The sequence below is a fragment of the Rhodamnia argentea genome, chromosome 4 (genome assembly GCF_020921035.1).
Source record: "Rhodamnia argentea isolate NSW1041297 chromosome 4, ASM2092103v1, whole genome shotgun sequence".
In the NCBI taxonomy this organism is placed as follows: Eukaryota; Viridiplantae; Streptophyta; class Magnoliopsida; order Myrtales; family Myrtaceae; genus Rhodamnia; species Rhodamnia argentea.
In genome coordinates, this window is record NC_063153.1 from 8,970,621 (window position 1) to 8,988,984 (window position 18,364).

The window sequence follows — 18,364 nt, forward strand, 5'->3', positions numbered from 1 at the left end:
TCAACTGTTACCAAACGAATTTCTCTTATCATAAGTCAATCTAGAGCGTAAGTAGAAAAATCAACTTTTATTTTTGAAGAGAAGTAGAAAAATCAACTTCTAATCACAAGTTGATTTCTGATAGAGAAGTGTTACCATGCGCGCCCTTACGGGTTTAAGGCCTGGAACGTGGAACCGATCTCCCTTAGGAGGTCATAATAAATCATATTCTTGACTCACATAAGCGTACAAGGTTGTAATGGTCAACTCTTCGGCTCTTTATATCACTAAAAGATATATAACCATATCAAATGTAAATATTTTCATTTTAATTCCCCATAAATTGATTAAAAAAACAAATGAATAATCTTGAAAATATAATTGTTCCAAACAAATAAAACCTATATAATATGAAAATCCCATAGTATTTTAGAGTGTACGAGCGATATATCTATTATTAAACTACTAACTAATCAAATTTCGCCCCCGCTCGGAGAAATTTCTAGATCTGTCCCTGCATTCATGTGTTTTTCTATCTATTTAATGAAGACTCCGTTAAAATTTGCTCTTGAAATTGGCAGAGGTTCATGTTCTACTTGTGATTAGTTGAATTACATCGTTTTAAAATACAATTTGTGCATAATCTTTCAAATAACGACCCTTTCGAATTTCGCAAGTTAAAATTGGTATGATTTTGAAAAGAAAAAAACCGGTGTCACCAGAGATTATCATCTTGTATTTACCTAGCTTTGAGAATATGGATTCAACGAGTATGTGACGAGCACTTATTAAGCAACCGATTGAGGAAATTATATCGGTTTTTAATAAATTGATTTGTCTCGTGTTATGGATAATCAGTGCATTACAAATTGGAGTTATTCCAAATAAAGTATATGCAGAATACTTAGCGGACATTCAATAGTTTCTCCATTTGCAATCGTACCAATTGATCATTTTTAGTTTTGAATTTTGATTGGAAAGAAAAATATTATATGTATATATGAGTATATATATATATATGTGTGTGTGTGTGTGTTTAGTTAAGCTAAAAAGCTCTTAATTTGGTGGAATTGTTGAAAGATTGACTTAATCTGAAAAATACTGGAAGCTTTAAGGATCTAGTTGCACAAAGTGCTAAAATTTGAGGACCTTGTCAGAAAAACAGTGTCAGTTTCGCAGGAGAAGCCCCGAAAGGCCAAAACAAAAGCGGAATAAAATAAAATTAAGACGAAGTAAAAGCAGAAATAAAGAAAAGGGAATTGAAAAAGAAATAAAAAAAAAAGGCCGGTATGCGAGTGCGAAGAAGCTCCTCGTTGGCTCTTCTTAACCCATCTCTTCTCTCTCTCTCTCTCTCTCTCGCATTTCCTCCTCCACCTTCTCCTCTGAACACAAGCCGCACAGAGAGACTCGTCACTTTACCTTCACGCTAACCCCACCCTCTCTCTCTCTCTCTCTCTCTCTCTCTCTCTCTGCCCGTTCAATTTCGCGGCGAGAATCTGGGTGTTGGGTTCTTGGTCCCGCCGGAAGAACACAGGCGACGATGGCGGCGAAGGACGACTGGGTGAAGACGGCGATGGCGGAGGACAGAATGGTCGCGGCGCTCCTGATGCGCCTCAAGCAGGAACCCCACCGCGCATCCGCTCTCCAGTCGTCGGCGTCGGCGTCGGCGTCGGCGGCGGCGGTTGACTCCCTGCCGCCGCCGAGGTGGGGGATCCGGCAGCCCCGGTCGAGGATTGCCTTCAGATGCGAGGTCGTGTCGCCGATGAAGAGGTGCGGCGACTCCGCGAGGAACAGCCCGACGACTCCCCTCTCGTGGAGCGCCGGGACCGCCTCCTCCTCCGGCACCGCCGACGGCTTCGACGACTCCAACTTGCAGGTCTGCGGCTCCTCCGCCTCCACATCTAAGGTATCCCCTCTCATCTGACTCGAGCTTGCAGGTGTCGGCATCATCGGTTGTGCGTGTTCTTCGATTCGGTCGTAGCTTGATTAGCAGATTATCAGCGACTCTGCATGTCAGATTTGAGTTCCTTCTCCTGAAATCCCTGTGTCCAGGTGCCTTTTTGAGCTTCATCGCCGTTCCTCTCTTTACCTCGCCTTTTTCGTTTTCTTCGTCATATCTCTCTCTCTCTCTCTCTCTCTCTCTCTCTCTCTCTCTCTGTGACCAACGTCACGTCCTTCTCTAACTTCCGAAATCGAAAGCATCATCATCTTCTGAGGTACTTAAAGATCAATTGTCGCTGTTTGGTCCCTCTTTCTTCGTATTATTACGGAAGTGCCATCGCCGGCGTCTGGCGACGGTCCGGCGGTTCGGTTTCCGTCTCTCCACAGCAAACGGGCGTGAGATCGGTGGCTCCAACCATCCGCGGTCCGTTACTCGTCAAGCACGAGCTGTTCGTGGAAGAGACGCACTTTCCTTTTCCGTTTCGCTCAATCCATTCCTCAACCACCTGTTTTTTTAACTTTCCCTTCCTTTTCTTTTTCGAAAAAAGAGAGAAAAATCACGAGCTCTTGGAAAACACATTTCGTTTCTCCAACGGACCCCAAACGCCGCTGGATCCGGCGGCGAAATGTCCGCCGCCCTCCGGCACGGCGACGATTTCGCCGGGCGGGCCAGTGGGGGAAACTTCCCCTCACGCGATCTTCGCGTCCTCGTCTCCCTTTTTTTTTTTTGGGCTCTTCCCTGAAAGTACCCCCGTCTCTGAATTTCTTGGGGGGTCAAAAAGGCTCGGGGGGTCATTTACGTCATTCGCCGCGGCCTGATCCCTCGGGTGGGGCCCGAGAGGAGGAGCGATAGGCCTGAGGCGATCCCTGTTCGTGTTCGGTGCGATGTTGCTGAGGGGGACGGGGGAATGGGCTAACTGAGTGAGGGGCGGCTATCCTCTGCGCGCGCGTGCACGGCTTTTCTCCGTGCACCTTCTTTCTCGATGCTCTCTTTATTTTTCCCATTCTTTGGTCTTTTGGGTAGTCGTGGAAGATCGGATTCGTTGTTTTTAGGCGGGCGTGATTATTCTTTTGCGCCCCCGACCCTTTGTCGAGTCAGAAGAGAGGAGAGAGAGAGAGAGTATCTTGAAACGCGAAGCCGGGCTTTGACATTGCCAATCCAGATGGGGACCCACAGGCGGCCACGATTGGGTGTTTTGTCTCGTTGTTTTATTTTTTTCCTTCTTTTAAAAAAATGGAATTTTGGTGGGGTCATTTAGGGAATAAGGTGGAGCTTTCTTTTGAACGACGACTCTGGTCAGAAACGCACGGAATCGAGTGAATTTGAAGTGCGAAGGTAGCGGCTGTGAGTTTGGCGAAGCCGTGCGGTGTTTGGAACCCTCTGGGTGGGGAACAAGTCCAAAAAAAAGGCTCACGGCTCGTCACGTGAGCCGGGTCACGTGCGAGGAGCGGTCGACGCTTGACACGTGACACGTGGCGCGCGAGCCCCGATTCGTTCGGTTGGTCTACGTCGCTGGTTCGTCTATTGGGTTCCCCCCGTTGAAAATTTCTTCGTTTTGCTTGAGGCATTTATTTTCTCCTTTGTTGTTATGCGCTCGGGAAGCAAGAACTTGGTCGAAGGGCCTTTTTCTAGTCCTTGGCGCGTTTAGTTCAGGGTCGCGTGCGGTTCTTCATCGTTAGTGGTCGGGATGGCCGGTTGTATTTATGTGTGGAACGATTTGAAGTGATTGCTGAATGAGGTGGCTGTTTCTTTTTTGGTGTGGCTGTTCCGCCTGCGCATTATTGCGATCGTGATGCTCCAAGATACGAGCTTTCTTCAATGGATGCCTGTCTGTTGAAGTTTGGATTTGGGTGAGTCGGTGGGACATGTAGAAACAAGGGATTGCTTCACTTTTCTTACTTTCTGAGGAAAACGAGCCAACGAGCTACAATGGGTATCCTGCGTAGGAGTTCTGACCTTCTTCCCTTCTCGAATTGTTGTAGCAATCGAGCTTTCTCGTCCATTTTCCAGGAATTAGTTCCACCATTAGTCGTCTTGTTAATGCATCTCGTGGCTATTTTGAACGTTGTTTTGAATGATAAGAGTGTGATAACATTCCCCCAGAAGTTTTGACACTGATTTGAATTTTTTGTTGGTTTGCAGGGCATTGTGTCGACCGATTCTGGGACGCTAGATATTAAGAAGTCAAGGAAAAGGAAGGTACTTACCCTGCGATTCATACCTGCCCCCATTACCAGTTAAACTTACACATTATTTAAAGCGGAACAGTATTTTTGTTTGTGAATATACAATTTGATTAAGCTTCTCAAATCAATCATGAATGTTTCTGCCATTTATCAGTGAAGAAATAAAGGTTAACATCTTTTGATTTCTTGTTCTTAGACTTTTGCTGAACTTAAAGAGGAGGAGGGCCTGCTTTTGAAGGAAAGGGTGCACTTAGAGAAGGTATATTGACATTTTCTTTCCTCCGTCACCCATTTTGATCACATTTCCTTCATTTTTCTCATCTCTGATTTCTTATTTTCTGAGCAGGAGATAGCAACTTTGAGTGCAACTTTCAAAGAGCAGAGAACAAGAAACAAGAGCTTGAAGCAAATGAAGGTGATTTGCATGTCTTCTGGCTTCAAAAGATCATCAATTTCCTCCCTTCTTCTCTGATGATTTCTGCTTCCGTGAATTAACAGTAGAATGACATTACTTTAATTTGTAGTTTCAGAAATGCTAGAAAGGCATTGGCAGATGACTTTGTTGGATTAATTAATTTTGTTAATAGAACTTACAATTTGTTCCAATTCGTCAGTACCGAAAATGCGAATTTTTGCTTTAGTTCTAATTGGTCACCCATCCCGCTTGGTCGATCAAAGTGCGTTTGCATGTACGAAATTCCTTGTTGGGAGATCAATTGAAAGTGCTTCGCATAGGAAAGAAGTTCAATCATGTAAAGTGGATCTGAAAAGTACATAGAACTTCCCTCCGGTGTAGGATTTGTTTTGCCTAGGTCTTTTCCACATAGTTTCTTCGAAACTGCAGCAGCTCCTACCTTTTTGTTTACTCTTTTGGTAATGAGCAGCAGCGTAAGTTTTCTATTATGGCACTCACTTTGCAGGTTGATGTGGATATGAACACAACAAAGATCACCATCAGTGCCACCCACGAACCAGAAAAAGCGAATTCTAACTTGCATGGCCTTGAAGGTCCCCTCACTGCAGATCATGCTGCTTCGACATTGCTAACACGGGTCGCAAGCCCTAGTCGATCCTCAGATTCTCATCAAAGCCGCGGGTCTCCCGAGAAGCAAAACACTTCTTTCCTACTTCCAGATCTCAACATGGTGCCATCTGAAGAGGATCCATTTTCTGAAGCGTTAAATGGCGTGAGTAGCGGAGAAACACTCCGGGTGTCTGTCAACTGAAGCAAGCGGTTACCGTTGTACTCGCTGCCAAACTCGTGTATGCTGGTTGATGATGCATTATAGGAAAGAGGATCTAATCCAAACAGCCTTATCTGGACAATCTTGGCAAGAAAAGCAGGGGATCGTAAGTCAATGACATCTCCTCGCAGTTGGTAGCGGCAGTCGACAAGTAACGGCGAAGGTTTTCGAGGGTAGTGTAGGGATCGCAGGCCATCCGATATGCAACGTTGGCAGCAGGTAGGCAGAGCGCCTTTGGAATTCTTTTTCTGGTAATTCCTCGTTACTTCTTTATTCCTTTTAAAATGTAGGGTCGCGGACTCGATTCTTTCCTCTATGTAAAGAGCTGATGGATTCTGAGAGTGCCTTAATATTTTCTCTCTTTATTGATTCAATCTCGTCTTCCTCGTTTCTGCACTTTGTTCGTCTAATCCGGTATTGCTTCTCAAAGAAATCGATACCGAACTTTGGGCTGGCCACGCATTAAGCGGTACGAGTTTTTTTTTTTTTTTTAATCGCTTCAGAAAGCCTAGTCTGGAGCTTACCACGGTTGTTGTGCATGTTTGATGAACTTGGTGAACTGGCAATACGAGTGAATTTGATGTCAATTTTTGAAAAACCCTAAATTACTATACTTGTGATAAATTTATTTCAATTTTTTTTTTACCATTAAAAACTTTAATGGGTATATTTGTGATAAATTTATTCCAAACTGGTATATTTGTGATAAATTTATCTTTCGTTAATTTTTATTAAATCTAATCATTAGATTGTTGAGTTGGATGATATATGACAATTAACGAGTATTAGGTTAGGGTTTTTATCCTATGTTTGTACAAGTGTATCGATTTGGGGTTTTTCGTGATATTAAATCAATTTAACGGATGGTAAATTTATCACAAATATATTAGTTTGATATTTTTTTAGGTCAAAATAATTAATGTAGGGTAAATTCAGTTTAGGTTTTTCGGTGGTCAACAAAATAGTTTGTGGTAAATTTGTCACAAGAGTATCAATTTAAAATTTTTCTTGTTCAAAAAAATAATTTAGAATAAATTTGTTATATGTATATTAATTTGGAGTTTTTCGTGATGTTAATCCTTTTTTCAATGGAAGTCAAGCAATTCAAGGATGAATATAGGGCAAGGAGATTCAGTGCTCATGGAACTAACCGAGTGCATGGGCCGTTGGATCGGATCGGTTCTTCACGGGCTGGTTGGCCCGATGGCTCGTGGGTGGATGGTACATCGGGCCTCGAGTGTTCAGATCTTTGGATCATACAAGGCTATAAAAAAAACATTATTGCCGTGGTGGCCTGGCCCACCGATTTTATGCATTCAGGCCAAATCCTCAAAGTCACCGGAGTGTCATGAATTGAAATCTAACTACCATTTGTTAACATGATACGAATTATGATTTGTGTAAGCGCACAAATTATTTTTCGATTCACAAAAAGAATGCCAAATCGGAGAAAAAAACTATCACTTAAATGTCAATTCTGGCGAAACAATACGTGACATTGTTTTTATTAATTTCTTAATATTATGTGGAATTTTTTTAAAAAAGTCTGTCCACATAATGTCCACGTGGCAATTTTTCTTTTAAAATTCAGTCTACGTGGACGCGTAGGCTTTTAAACTAAAAATAAAGCTAATTTTTAAAAAAATTAAAACTAAACAGAAAAATAACTTAAAAAAAAAAACACATACTTATAGTTGCGGGTGAGGGTTGTGAGCTCTCATCCCTGCTGCCCTCGCCAACCCCAAGCGAGGCCTCGGTGGGGGTCGCCGAGCCCCCCCGGGCACCCCCCCTCGCCGCTGCAACTTAATTTTTTTTAAATATTTTTTTAGCTTATTTTTATTTTTTTATTAATATTATATGGCTATTTTTTTATTGACTTTTAATTTTTTTTCTGATCCAGCGAAGCTCAGCGGGGTTGACACTAAAATAACTATTTTTCAGAAAAATTGGCATTTAAGTGATTTAAAAAAAATATTAGCACTAAAGTGAGCACTATACACAAATATTACATTCATAGTGTACTTTTGCCAAAAAAGAGAAAATAATGTACTTGGATAAAGAGTTCCGAACCGGTCCAGGGAAAACATCTTATCCCAAGCGAAAGCTCACACTCCTCCCGCATCCAAACAGTCCCAATCGTCCTTCCTGATGCAAAAAATGCAACTGCCGATCCAGTGAGCTCAGCTTCTGCAACTCTTTAACACTGCTGTTTCTCAATCTCGATCTCCTCCAACGCTGATCTCCTCCTCGTTCGCATCACCGCCAATCTCCGGCCCGGGTCGCCGAAGATGGAGCCCGACGTCAGCATCGAGACGAGCGCCATGATCCGGGTCGCCGTCCTCCCGATCGGCCACATCCCCACGCCGCTGCTGCGGGACTACACCTCCATGCTCCTCCGCCACGACGCTGTCTCCCTCTCCGCCATCAGCTCCTTCTACACCGAGCACCAGAAGTCCCCCTTCGCCCACCAGCCCTGGGACTCAGGCTCCCTCCGCTTCAAGTTCGTGATCGGAGGCTCCCCACCGAGCCCCTGGGAGGACTTCCAGTCGAACCGCAAGATCCTGGCCGTCGTTGGCATCTGCCATTGCCCTTCGTCGCCCGATCTCGACGACGTGATTGAGCAGTTCGGTGTCAAGTGCAAGGGGTGCGCGTCGGCGCTTGTTCGGAGGTGCTTCGCGTTTTGCCCCAGCGATACCCAGGTTCGATCCTTTCCATTTTGTGGATAGAGTTTGGTTGAGTATAATTGATGCTGAAATGATTCTTTCGTTTGGCTATGATACCTGAGGTCTTTAAGGTGCGAAAGAAACTGTAGCTTTATGATTCGCTTAGTTAATAGTTTAGGCATCTTGTTGGCTTGCAGTTATCACTGCTTCAAGACTGTTAGTATTATGGCTCACTTAGCGCTTCTGTGTTGCCACACCTGCTTGGAATATACATGCTGTAATTTCTGGTTTAAATTTTCAAGTTGCAAATATTTAGTTACCAGAAAAAATTTGAATTATTCCTTTTGAAACCCTTCTGTATTAAATTAACATAGTAGTAGAAAGAATACCATGCTACGTTTAAACTTCAAAAGATTTAGCTTTCGATCGACAGCAGTTCGGTGTAGACTTTGTTTCCAAAAAAATTGTGGAGGTTATATCTAATTTTTTGGTTGCTGCAGCTAGAGGATGGAAGTAAGAAGGACTCGAATTTCAAGTTGTTCCCCCCTGCTGATCGTCAGACGCAAGAGTTCCATTTGCAAACTATGATGCAGGACATAGCAGCTTCATTACTAATGGAATTTGAAAAGTGGGTTCTTCAGGCCGAATCTGCCGGAACTATCCTGAAGACGCCTCTTGATTCTCAAGCGAACTTTAATTCAGAGGAGGTTTATGTTTAGGTGTCCTAAGAATTTGCAATTTCCTTTTTCGAGATTCTGTTTGCGCTTTTATTTGGAAAACTATGTTGAATGCTGTTCCGTAACCTTAACTGACTTCATGTAATGCAGTTGATTAAGGCAAAAAAGCGAAGACTTGGTCGAGCACAGAAGACCATTGGGGACTACTGTTTATTGGCAGGGTCCCCTGTTGATGCCAATGCCCATTATTCTACAGCGTTAGAACTCGCCAGGTTGACGGGAGATTATTTTTGGTATGCTGGAGCACTAGAGGGCAGTGTGTGCGCATTGTTGGTAAGCTATTTCAAATTATGTGAATTCATTTACTTGATGATATGATACTATTCCTGTCTCTGAAGCTTTTGCCCTTCCTATGAAACTTTCAAGAAGGTGAATGTTGACCACCTTAAGATACTTCTAGGCATGTATGCCCGGTTATTTATATGGATACCTTGAGCTGGACAATGTTTAGTCAAACTACTACGGAGAATAGGCTGTGAATAGTCCTCAGTGTGCCTTATAAACAGAAATCGATATAATATGCATAGTTAAGGGCTTGGGATTCCTTTAGCTTTATTTTCCATTTGATTTACTTTTTTGACTTATTATCAGTTAGATCGGATGGGACACATGGATCCAGAATTAGTGGATGAGGTGAAGTATCGGTACAGCAGTGTCATCTTGCATTACAGAAAGTCATCCATTCAGGATAATGCACAGAGGTAACTAATGCTTGTTTTTTGGCTATGGGTAATTACCTCCTATATTTTCATTGGAAGATGTTTCCCACACTTCCCTTTTCTTCTTGGTTCAGTTATTTGTGGTAAGCTATAAGAATTTGCAGCATCCAGGTGATTGCGCTGATAACGCCCTTTTATTTTGTATACAGAGTATCACCTTTGAGCTTTGAGCTTGAGGCTACCTTGAAATTAGCAAGGTTCCTTTGCAGGTAACTTCTAAAATAAGTGTATCGGTTTGAACTTGGTTGATGTCCCCTTTTATCAAATGAATTTAACTAAGATAGCTGTATACCCTTTGTTGGCCACTCCAGATATTACACTGCTGGACGAGAGGATAGTAACATGACACTTTGTGCTACCAAGAGATTATATCAATATATATACCAACATGCACCATATTGTCAGATGGTGGTGTATATGCAGTTAAACCATTGATTGGTTATTTTAGCATATAGCAACAACCTGGATATCGTTCAGTAGGAGACTTCTCTCTGTAAAGCTGGATCAAAAGTTGGCAGTATTGCACAATCACTTATTTTTCCTTACCTACTAGATTAATGCCAGCCATACATGTAAACTTGAACGAGGTGTTTTAAAAATGACGTGAGTGGCATATGACATGGGCACTTCATGGGGGTTCCTCTTACAATTAGCAATTTTGTAAATGGAACGAATTTGTGGTCTTTAATGTCAATCATCTTGAGGTTGACAATAATTGCTAAACGAGTTACTATGGTGGAAATAATTTTGATAGTGGTGTGGCTTATCACTTGAAAAGACCAGTAGTTCAGTGGCATACAATTCCAGAGAATAAGATCTTACAGTTTTGTTCAAGATTATTTTTTGTCAAAACACGGAGGAGCCGAGGGTTATGAGTCCTTTCATTATACGCTTGCAGTTGGTTTTTGATGTGGTAGATGCTGTTGAATGGGATTATTACCTCCATTGCTCTTGAGACTTTGTACGCAGAGAAAATGGGTGGCCTATTGTAGGCTCTGTAGTTGTCGTTATATGTACTCGACTTCCCTTTGTGGTCATACTTATGCCCCTTCCTGCCTTTAATCTGTCTGAAATAAGCAGCTTCAAGTGATTGCTTCTTTTAACTTTTACTTTAGAGCTAAATTTCTAGATATGCATTTACAAGTCTGACTGTGATGCAATGCCTCTGGTAAAATGGTATCATGATATGACCCTCAGAATCTTAATTGTTTGCTCGGCCTTTCATTTTTAATGTTGCAGAAGAGATCTGGCTAAGGATGTGGCTGAATTGTTGACAAGTGCTGCTGATGGTGCAAAATCTTTGATTGATGCGAGCGACAGACTCATATTATTTGTCGAAATAGCTCGCCTCTATGGGAAAATCAATTATCAAAGGAAAGCTGCCTTCTTTTCAAGGCAAGTAGCTCAGCTGTACTTGCAACAAGAAAACAGATTGGCCGCTCTTAGTGCCATGCAAGTTTTGGCAATGACAACAAAAGCATATCGTGTTCAAAGTAGAGCATCTGTGTCCGAGCATACTCTTGACGATGTGAGTGAAGATAATGAAACTTTGGTTAATCTTGCATATTCGACTCTGCATAAATTCAACTGTTGATGCCATTACAAATTTTGGTACTTCAGACATTTAGTGTTGTGAGGAATAAAGTTAATGCGAAATCGTTGAAATTTCTTTAATATATGTGTCACACTGAGTTCGACATAAAGAATTATTTGCTAGTATGTATTTGAACTCATCAGTTGCTTCAAGACTTGTTTTTTCCTTCCATGTAATCTTCTGCTCGTTCTTCATCTGAGCCTGTCAAACCACATTACTGGGAAGTAAACTTTCTTAAGTACTATGACCAATGTACTCTGGCATCATCTTACTGCATATGTCATACTTCTGGTGTCTGCTGTTTTCAACTTCTGTGCCATTCAACTAACGCATTGGGACAGACATCGAATGAGTTCTTTATTTCACATTTATCATCTATCTTGGTTTAAGCTCCTACGAGGTTCTTTCCTAGATCCCATGTTCACGCAGTACCCCTTGCTTTCTTGTCTATGCATTAAGAAGGTCAATGGTTAGACACCCCATTCTAAGAGCTCATTAGTTTCACAGGAAAATTTTGTTAAGCAAGCTTTTCTGACGAGTGGTTTTTCGATAACTGTTTTCAGAAGCTTACCTTTTCCAGGAATACCGGAAAATTACTTTCAGATAACTTAAAGGACCACTAAGAATTTTTGTGATTAGATAAGGACTTCTACAAGCCTAACTGCCCATTTACTTTGGCCAGAAATGGTTGTTTTTGCGGATAGTCGCATATACTGCGCAGAGAGGTACAAAGTTAACTAAAGCGGTAAAACTTATGGGCAAACCAAATTGTTGGACAATAATTTCTTTTTTGTCAATCTCACCAAGCATAAAAAATACTACAATATGCTTTTGATGAATAGGATGTTGGACAGGGTTCTGCCAATGGTGGAAAGGTGCTGCACCAGTCAATAGTTTCCCTTTTTGAGTGTCAATGGAGCACTCTGCAGATGGTTGTGCTGCGAGAGATACTACTTTCTGCTGTTCGCGCAGGGGATCCCCTGGCTGCTTGGAGTGCAGCAGCTCGTCTGCTACGATCATATTACCCCCTAATTACTCCTGTCGGACAGAATGGTCTTGCTAATGCTCTTGCAAATTCAGCAGAGAGGCTTCCATCAGGAACTAGATGTGCCGATCCTGCTTTACCATTTATAAGGTACATATAATACAAAGATTAACTTCCATATCTAGAATCTCCACAATGCAAAGCCTTTACTGAGAAAAGTAATTGATGAGGGGACAGTGCTGCAATTGCTTCTTTTAGTTTCCCTGCAAATGCTGATATTTTTTCTGGTACAATGGGCTTCTCCTGCCAAAGGTTTTTATGGTTTCCTTTGCCATCTCCGAGATGTTTCCATATTGAAAATTTTCAGATTAATGCAGTCACCTCTCGAGTCTTTGGGACTGATTGTGAAAATTTGGTGACTTCTCTTCCAGTTTATATAAAAGCTTAATCTCCATTATTCTTCTATTTGATCATTCATGTGGACATTCTGCCTTCAGTTTCTTTTGTTGGTTGGTTGGTGGGAGATTTTTTTTTTCTTCCCTCTCTTCTTGAGGGGAGGGGGTACACTGAAGGTCGTGTAATTTTTTCATGCTTTGCAGACTATACTCATTCCCTCTGCTCTCTTCACAAGTTGACATTGTGAAACGCAACCCATCTAGAGAAGATTGGTGGATGGGATCAGCTTCATCAGGGCCTTTCATATATACACCATTTAGCAAGGGTGATCAGAATGATAGTGGCAAGCAGGAGGTAATATGGATTGTTGGAGAACCGGTCCATGTCTTGGTTGAACTGGCTAATCCTTGTGGTTTTGATCTACGGGTTGATAGTATATATCTATCCGTGCATTCTGGAAACGTCGATCCTTTTCCAGTTAGTGTAAATCTTCCGCCTAACTCATCAAAAGTGATAACTTTGTCTGGGATCCCAGCATCAGTGGGGCAGGTCACTATACCAGGGTGCATGGTTCATTGCTATGGGGTAGTTACTGAACACCTTTTCAGGGATGTTGAAAATTTGCTTCTTGGAGCTGCACAAGGTCTTGTTCTTTCTGACCCATTCCGATGTTGTGGATCTGCAAAGTTGCGAAATGTTTCTGTTCCAAATATATCTGTAGTACCCCAGCTTCCACTTTTGGTGCCGCACATTATAGGGGGTGATGGTGCCATAATTCTGTACGAAGGAGAAATTCGTGATGTGTGGATAAGTCTGTCTAATGCTGGTACAGTTCCAGTCGAACAGGCTCATATATCTTTGTCTGGAAAGAACCAAGATTCTGTTGTTTCAGTTGCATATGAAGCCATAAGAGGTTCTCTTCCTCTGAAACCTGGTGCCGAAGTTACTCTACCTGTTACTTTGAAAGCGTGGCAGCTTGCTTTGGTGGATCCTGATAATGCTGGCAAGAGTGGATCGGGTATCACAGGCAGGCATCATAAGGATGGGAACAGCCCTATGTTGGTAATCCATTATGCAGGTGCTCTCTCTCTCTCTCTCTCTCTCATATCATGGCCTGCACTTGTGTAGTAATTGTGCTTTTCCACTTCATTATCTACTGGTTAACTTTGATAGTCTAAAGCAAATGCCTGTGCTTACATCTGGTTTCCTTTGTGGACAATGATGAAGAATAATTCTAGTCGGTGGTGGTGAATGAATTCCAGAGAAAAAAGAACATAATGTTTGTCGTTGGATAAATCATGGGACATCTCAGAACTGGGGTTTCTAGAGTGTATTCTCTCAATATGTTGTGGCATTTCTAGCCAGGTCACAATTTCTCATGCTTATTTCCAATCACGAGAGCACCTGATGGCCAATTTGACTTGATCTGGTGAGTCTTACTTAACATTAATTAGGGAGGCAATGTGATTGTTTTGTTCACCTCCTTTAAATCAATCTGTTGCATGACACTTTTGCTCTAGCCCATTTTGCTGTCTTCAGCTGTATAACATGTTTATGACCCCTACATGCCACTCATTTTCATGTTTATGTTGTGCATTACTGAGAACTTCTAGCATGCAAACTGGTGATCTGTATATAGCCAGAATGAGTTGGTGATATTCATGCTGAATGCTTTTTGCTGATGAAATTACATCCAATTTCTACGGCTTACTTTGTTCATTTCCATTCTCAGGGCCACTTACAAATTCTGGAGATCCCACAGCTAATGGATCTGCTGTAACCCCTGGCCGACGACTGGTGGTCCCATTACCAGTTTGTGTGCTACAAGGCCTGTCTTTTGTCAAGGCTCGTTTGCTTTCCATGGAAATTCCAGCGCATGTCAGTGAAAGCAGTCCTATACCAGCTTTCGGAGACTGCAATTCTACTAAAGAAGCTCTGTCTTCTGAGTGTAAGTTGGAGAGACTGGTAAAGATTGATCCTTTCAGAGGGAGCTGGGGACTACGTTTTTTGGAGCTTGAGCTGTCTAATCCTACAGACGTAGTTTTTGAAATAAGCGTGTTGGTTCAGTTGGAAAATCCTATTGCTGATAATAACAATGCAATAGATCATGATGCCGTTGAATATTCTTGTCCTAAAACTAGAATAGACCGTGATTACTCTGCAAGGGTACTCATTCCACTGGAGCATTTCAAATTACCCGTTCTTGATGACTCCTTTTTCCTGCGAGATACTCATTCCAATGGGGTTAGTACAAGTAGAAGTTCAAGCTTCTCAGAGAAGAATGCTAAAGCTGAATTAAATGCCTCTATTGAAAAGTTGATTTCAAAAATCAAAGTTAAATGGCATTCAGGCCGGAACAGCTCAGGAGAATTAAATATCAAGGACACTGTACAGAAAGCCCTCCAGGAATCCGTTATGGATGTATTGTTACCAGATCCATTGACATTCGGCTTCAGACTGGTCAGAGATGGTTCTAGTGATGCTGCAGGACGGGACATGCCAACTTTATCTATGATTCAGGTGGAAAAAACTGCATCCAAAGGCTCTATGATGGCTAATGAGGTCACTCCCATGGAAGTTCTGGTGCGTAATAACACAAAGGAGACAATCAGGATGTGCCTAAGTATTACGTGTCGGGATGTAGCTGGGGAAAATTGTACTGAAGGAGCCAATGCTACTGTACTATGGTCAGGTAATGCTCTTTTGTTCTTTCCCCTAACATTTTCAGACAGAAATGTAGTTCAATTTGCGCTGGCTTCTCTGTCCTATTTTCCTAGATTTCTCCTTTTTATGAAAGAATTTGCACTGTCCTAAGTTAGCATCTTCATTAGTCTCCTGTTCCTCTATGTTTCTTGGTCATATATTTGTGACGAAAATAGTCTTCTTGAGTAGCGGATTTGGTCCTGAGTGATTTCTAATCTGAGCCTTATATGCAGGTGTTTTGAATGGGATCACCATGGAGGTTCCCCCACTTAAAGAAACTAAGCACTCGTTCTCCCTCTACTTTCTCGTTCCTGGGGAGTACACGTTGGTGGCTGCTTCAGTGATTGAGGATGCTAATGACATCCTGAGGGCTCGTGCCAAAGCAGATTCGCCCGATGAGCCTATATGCTGTCGTGGGCCCCCGTTTCATGTCTGTGTCATAGGCACTGCTTGACCTGTCCTGGCGTTTTGAGCATCAGCTAGTGGTACCGTCTGACGTCTGGTTTCTTCCCTGATCGGAAATGCATCAATCGCAAAAATTCTTCCTCTTGAGAGGTCTCTGCTAGATATGTTGCGCTTCCGGTACTGGCTCTTCCAGGAGAGGGCCAATGTGCATGTCAATGTCATTTTGGCTGATATCAGGATCTGGACGATCGGTTCGATCGTGGAAATTTGTGCATTTGTGTATAACCTGTGACAACGCGGGATGCGTGATTTTGTACAATGTATTAGGAAATCGCGAGGAAAATGAGTAGTTTACGCAATGTCATGCATCCATTTCTTACGAATAATAAATGATCCGAAATGTGAGGACATAAGTTTTGTGCCGAGTGAAACTGTCCGTAACGAAGACATACCCAAGATCTGTTTGACATTGTATTAGAGCTTTTCGTTGGTCGTGGTGGTCGGGCCTCCATCTTGCCCGTTTCGTGGGAAAACTTATTGGCTTTCCATTTGTTTGAAAGCCCCTTCGATGTACGAATCGACCTTTCCTTGCATATCTAGTGACTTCGCTGGATATTGTATCAAGGAGTCGAACCTTGTCCCCTCTTTGTTCATAACTAAGGCCTTGAACCATTGCATCACCTCATATAGGAATAGAGCTTATCAATCATCGTAGACTTAGGGCCTGCATGGTAACCATTCTCATTTTCTGATTCTCATCCCAGAACAGTAAAAAATGAGAATGCTGTTTGGTAACGTAAATAATTCTGATTCTGATTCCGTTCTCGGAATTAGTTTTGGAGAATCGGAATCAGTTTTAGAGTAAAATTCGGAAGCAAAAAAAAGTTGCTTCTGGAAAAAGAATGACTTTTGAAAATAGCAAACAGAATGAAATTTCACATCTCTCACTTTTTTATTGTAATTTTCTCGTCATTTTTTCCCCTCTACCTAATAAAAATAAAAGAAAATAAAATAAAACAAAAATAAAAAATAATTTTTTAAAAAAATAACAAAAAATTTAGAAAATCCTAAAAAATAGAAAGAGCTTAGATTATGCTAGTTTGACCTTATTTTCATGAAGTTGGGCCTAAATTTCATAAATTTCATAGATTTCACTCTCCTACAAAGAATATTGCAGAGGATGAGAGCATCCAACATGCATACTGGTAGCCGTGCGTCACGAGATGTTTCTATGTATTTAGAAAATGCAACATTTAAAGAACTTTAAACATCATGTATTAAAATTTGTATTTCATTCATGACATGCTAAAAAATAATGTATTTTAAATTATTTGAGTGTGCATTGAAAATTAGTCTTTAATTTAGGATGAAATTTTATAAATTAATTGCATAGTTATTTGACTTAAATGAAAAAAATAGGGAAAGAATCATTTTTTTGAAACATAAATTTTGTGCGGTTATCAAACACGTTTCGATTCTCTAAAACTCATTCAAGAATGGAATCAAAAAATTCATTTGAACCAGAATCGCTTTTTCTTGATCAGAATGAGAATCGGAGAATGAGAATGGTTACCATGCAGGCCCTTAATGGCCCAGCGGATCGGTCCAGGCCTGCCGAGTCCGATGCCGCTTTCTCCTTATGCGGAACCCACCCATGAAGTGAAAATGAAGAACAATTTGCAAGGCTTGGCATCAGGGAAAAGACCATTTTAAGGTAAAAACAAAATAGACAAAGCCTCGATCAACATTAGCAAAAGCATCCTCTTGAGGAGCATTCCTTAGTCTGAGCTTTTTGCCAGGGAATAATTTCCTCCTAAATTATTGATGAAGTGAATAACCATGGTGGGGTTCCTCCATTTAATCATCACCAAGGAACAGACATGGTCCTCTAGAAAACCCATTCAATGTTGGGTCGATTCGTGTGGTCCTAGGAAACCAAATTGCAAGGTGGAACATCCTGAGAAGTTTGGTTTGTGTAGCTGTTAACATTCACTCTCGCTGATATTTTGTTTTGTGTTCCTGCTTTCTTGACGAATCAAATCACTCATCGGTGGATTTCAGTCATCCATCGTTCTTAATGTTCGAGGACGTGCTTTTATCCTGAGGATGTTGAACTCGTCTCGTTAGACATTGTCGTCTTCGCTTTAAACATCTTGGTTGCCTCATTGCTGCTTCTTTCGACATGTTATCTAACGGTCTTCTCGTCCTTCGTAGGCTCGTGAGAAGAAACCCTAGGAGGCGGAGTCAAAACAGGGAAACGCTACTAAAGTTTCTATCGAAAATATATTTGCTTATTCCTCCACCACGATAATTCTAATGGGGTGTTTTACAATAGGATGCGAGGAAGAAAACGTCGTATATACATGCTATTTTGCACCGATGAAGCAAAGCGTACATAGGTCTGTCCCGAGCCCATAAAATACCCACCTAACTTTATGGGCGAGCATCAAAATGGATGTCCTAATTAACAAGGGCTATACTTTGCTCTTCCTATGATGTCGTTGGTGACTAAATCAAAATGAACGAGTTAGAGAATTGGTGAGAATTCATAATATATCTAGTTGAGGTCAAATATGATTTGCTTTGTCAAATAGAATGAGTCTAGGTAATGATCATTTTCATTGTGCCCAGAGAACAAAATGGTAAAAAGTTGGTTTCAACGTTATGGTCAATCTAATGCTTATAAGCACAATAAAAATGATTTGAAACCCTAGGTGAGACCTAATTTGATGAAACCTAACGACCTAAACTCAGAACCAACGAAGTTTCACCTAAACTCTTCAAGCAAAATTTGATGCAATACCATCCTTT

At 41.6% G+C, this 18,364-nt stretch overlaps 2 protein-coding genes across 3 annotated transcripts; both read left to right on the forward strand.

Moving 5' to 3' along the window:
- The first annotated feature begins 1,276 nt into the window (after positions 1-1,276).
- Positions 1,277-5,725, forward strand: LOC115726381. Its single transcript, XM_030656229.2, has 5 exons — positions 1,277-1,885; positions 4,064-4,120; positions 4,304-4,366; positions 4,454-4,522; positions 5,028-5,725. Exons 1-5 carry the CDS (start codon positions 1,520-1,522, stop codon positions 5,331-5,333), a joined length of 861 nt encoding a protein of 286 aa, XP_030512089.1. The 5' UTR covers positions 1,277-1,519; the 3' UTR covers positions 5,334-5,725.
- Positions 5,726-7,464: 1,739 nt separating this feature from the next.
- On the forward strand, positions 7,465-15,984 carry LOC115726372 (trafficking protein particle complex II-specific subunit 120 homolog). 2 transcript variants are annotated; one of them, XM_030656217.2, is made up of 10 exons: positions 7,465-8,050; positions 8,515-8,721; positions 8,842-9,024; positions 9,343-9,452; positions 9,620-9,679; positions 10,710-10,998; positions 11,907-12,199; positions 12,649-13,523; positions 14,178-15,137; positions 15,382-15,984. In XM_030656217.2, the coding sequence occupies exons 1-10, from the start codon at positions 7,640-7,642 to the stop codon at positions 15,600-15,602; spliced, it is 3,609 nt and encodes a 1,202-aa protein (XP_030512077.1). In that variant the 5' UTR covers positions 7,465-7,639; the 3' UTR covers positions 15,603-15,984. The 2 variants fall into 2 exon arrangements, with proteins under 2 accessions (XP_030512077.1, XP_030512078.1); XM_030656218.2 differs by having other exon boundaries at positions 7,466-8,050; positions 11,919-12,199.
- Positions 15,985-18,364: the final 2,380 nt, after the last annotated feature.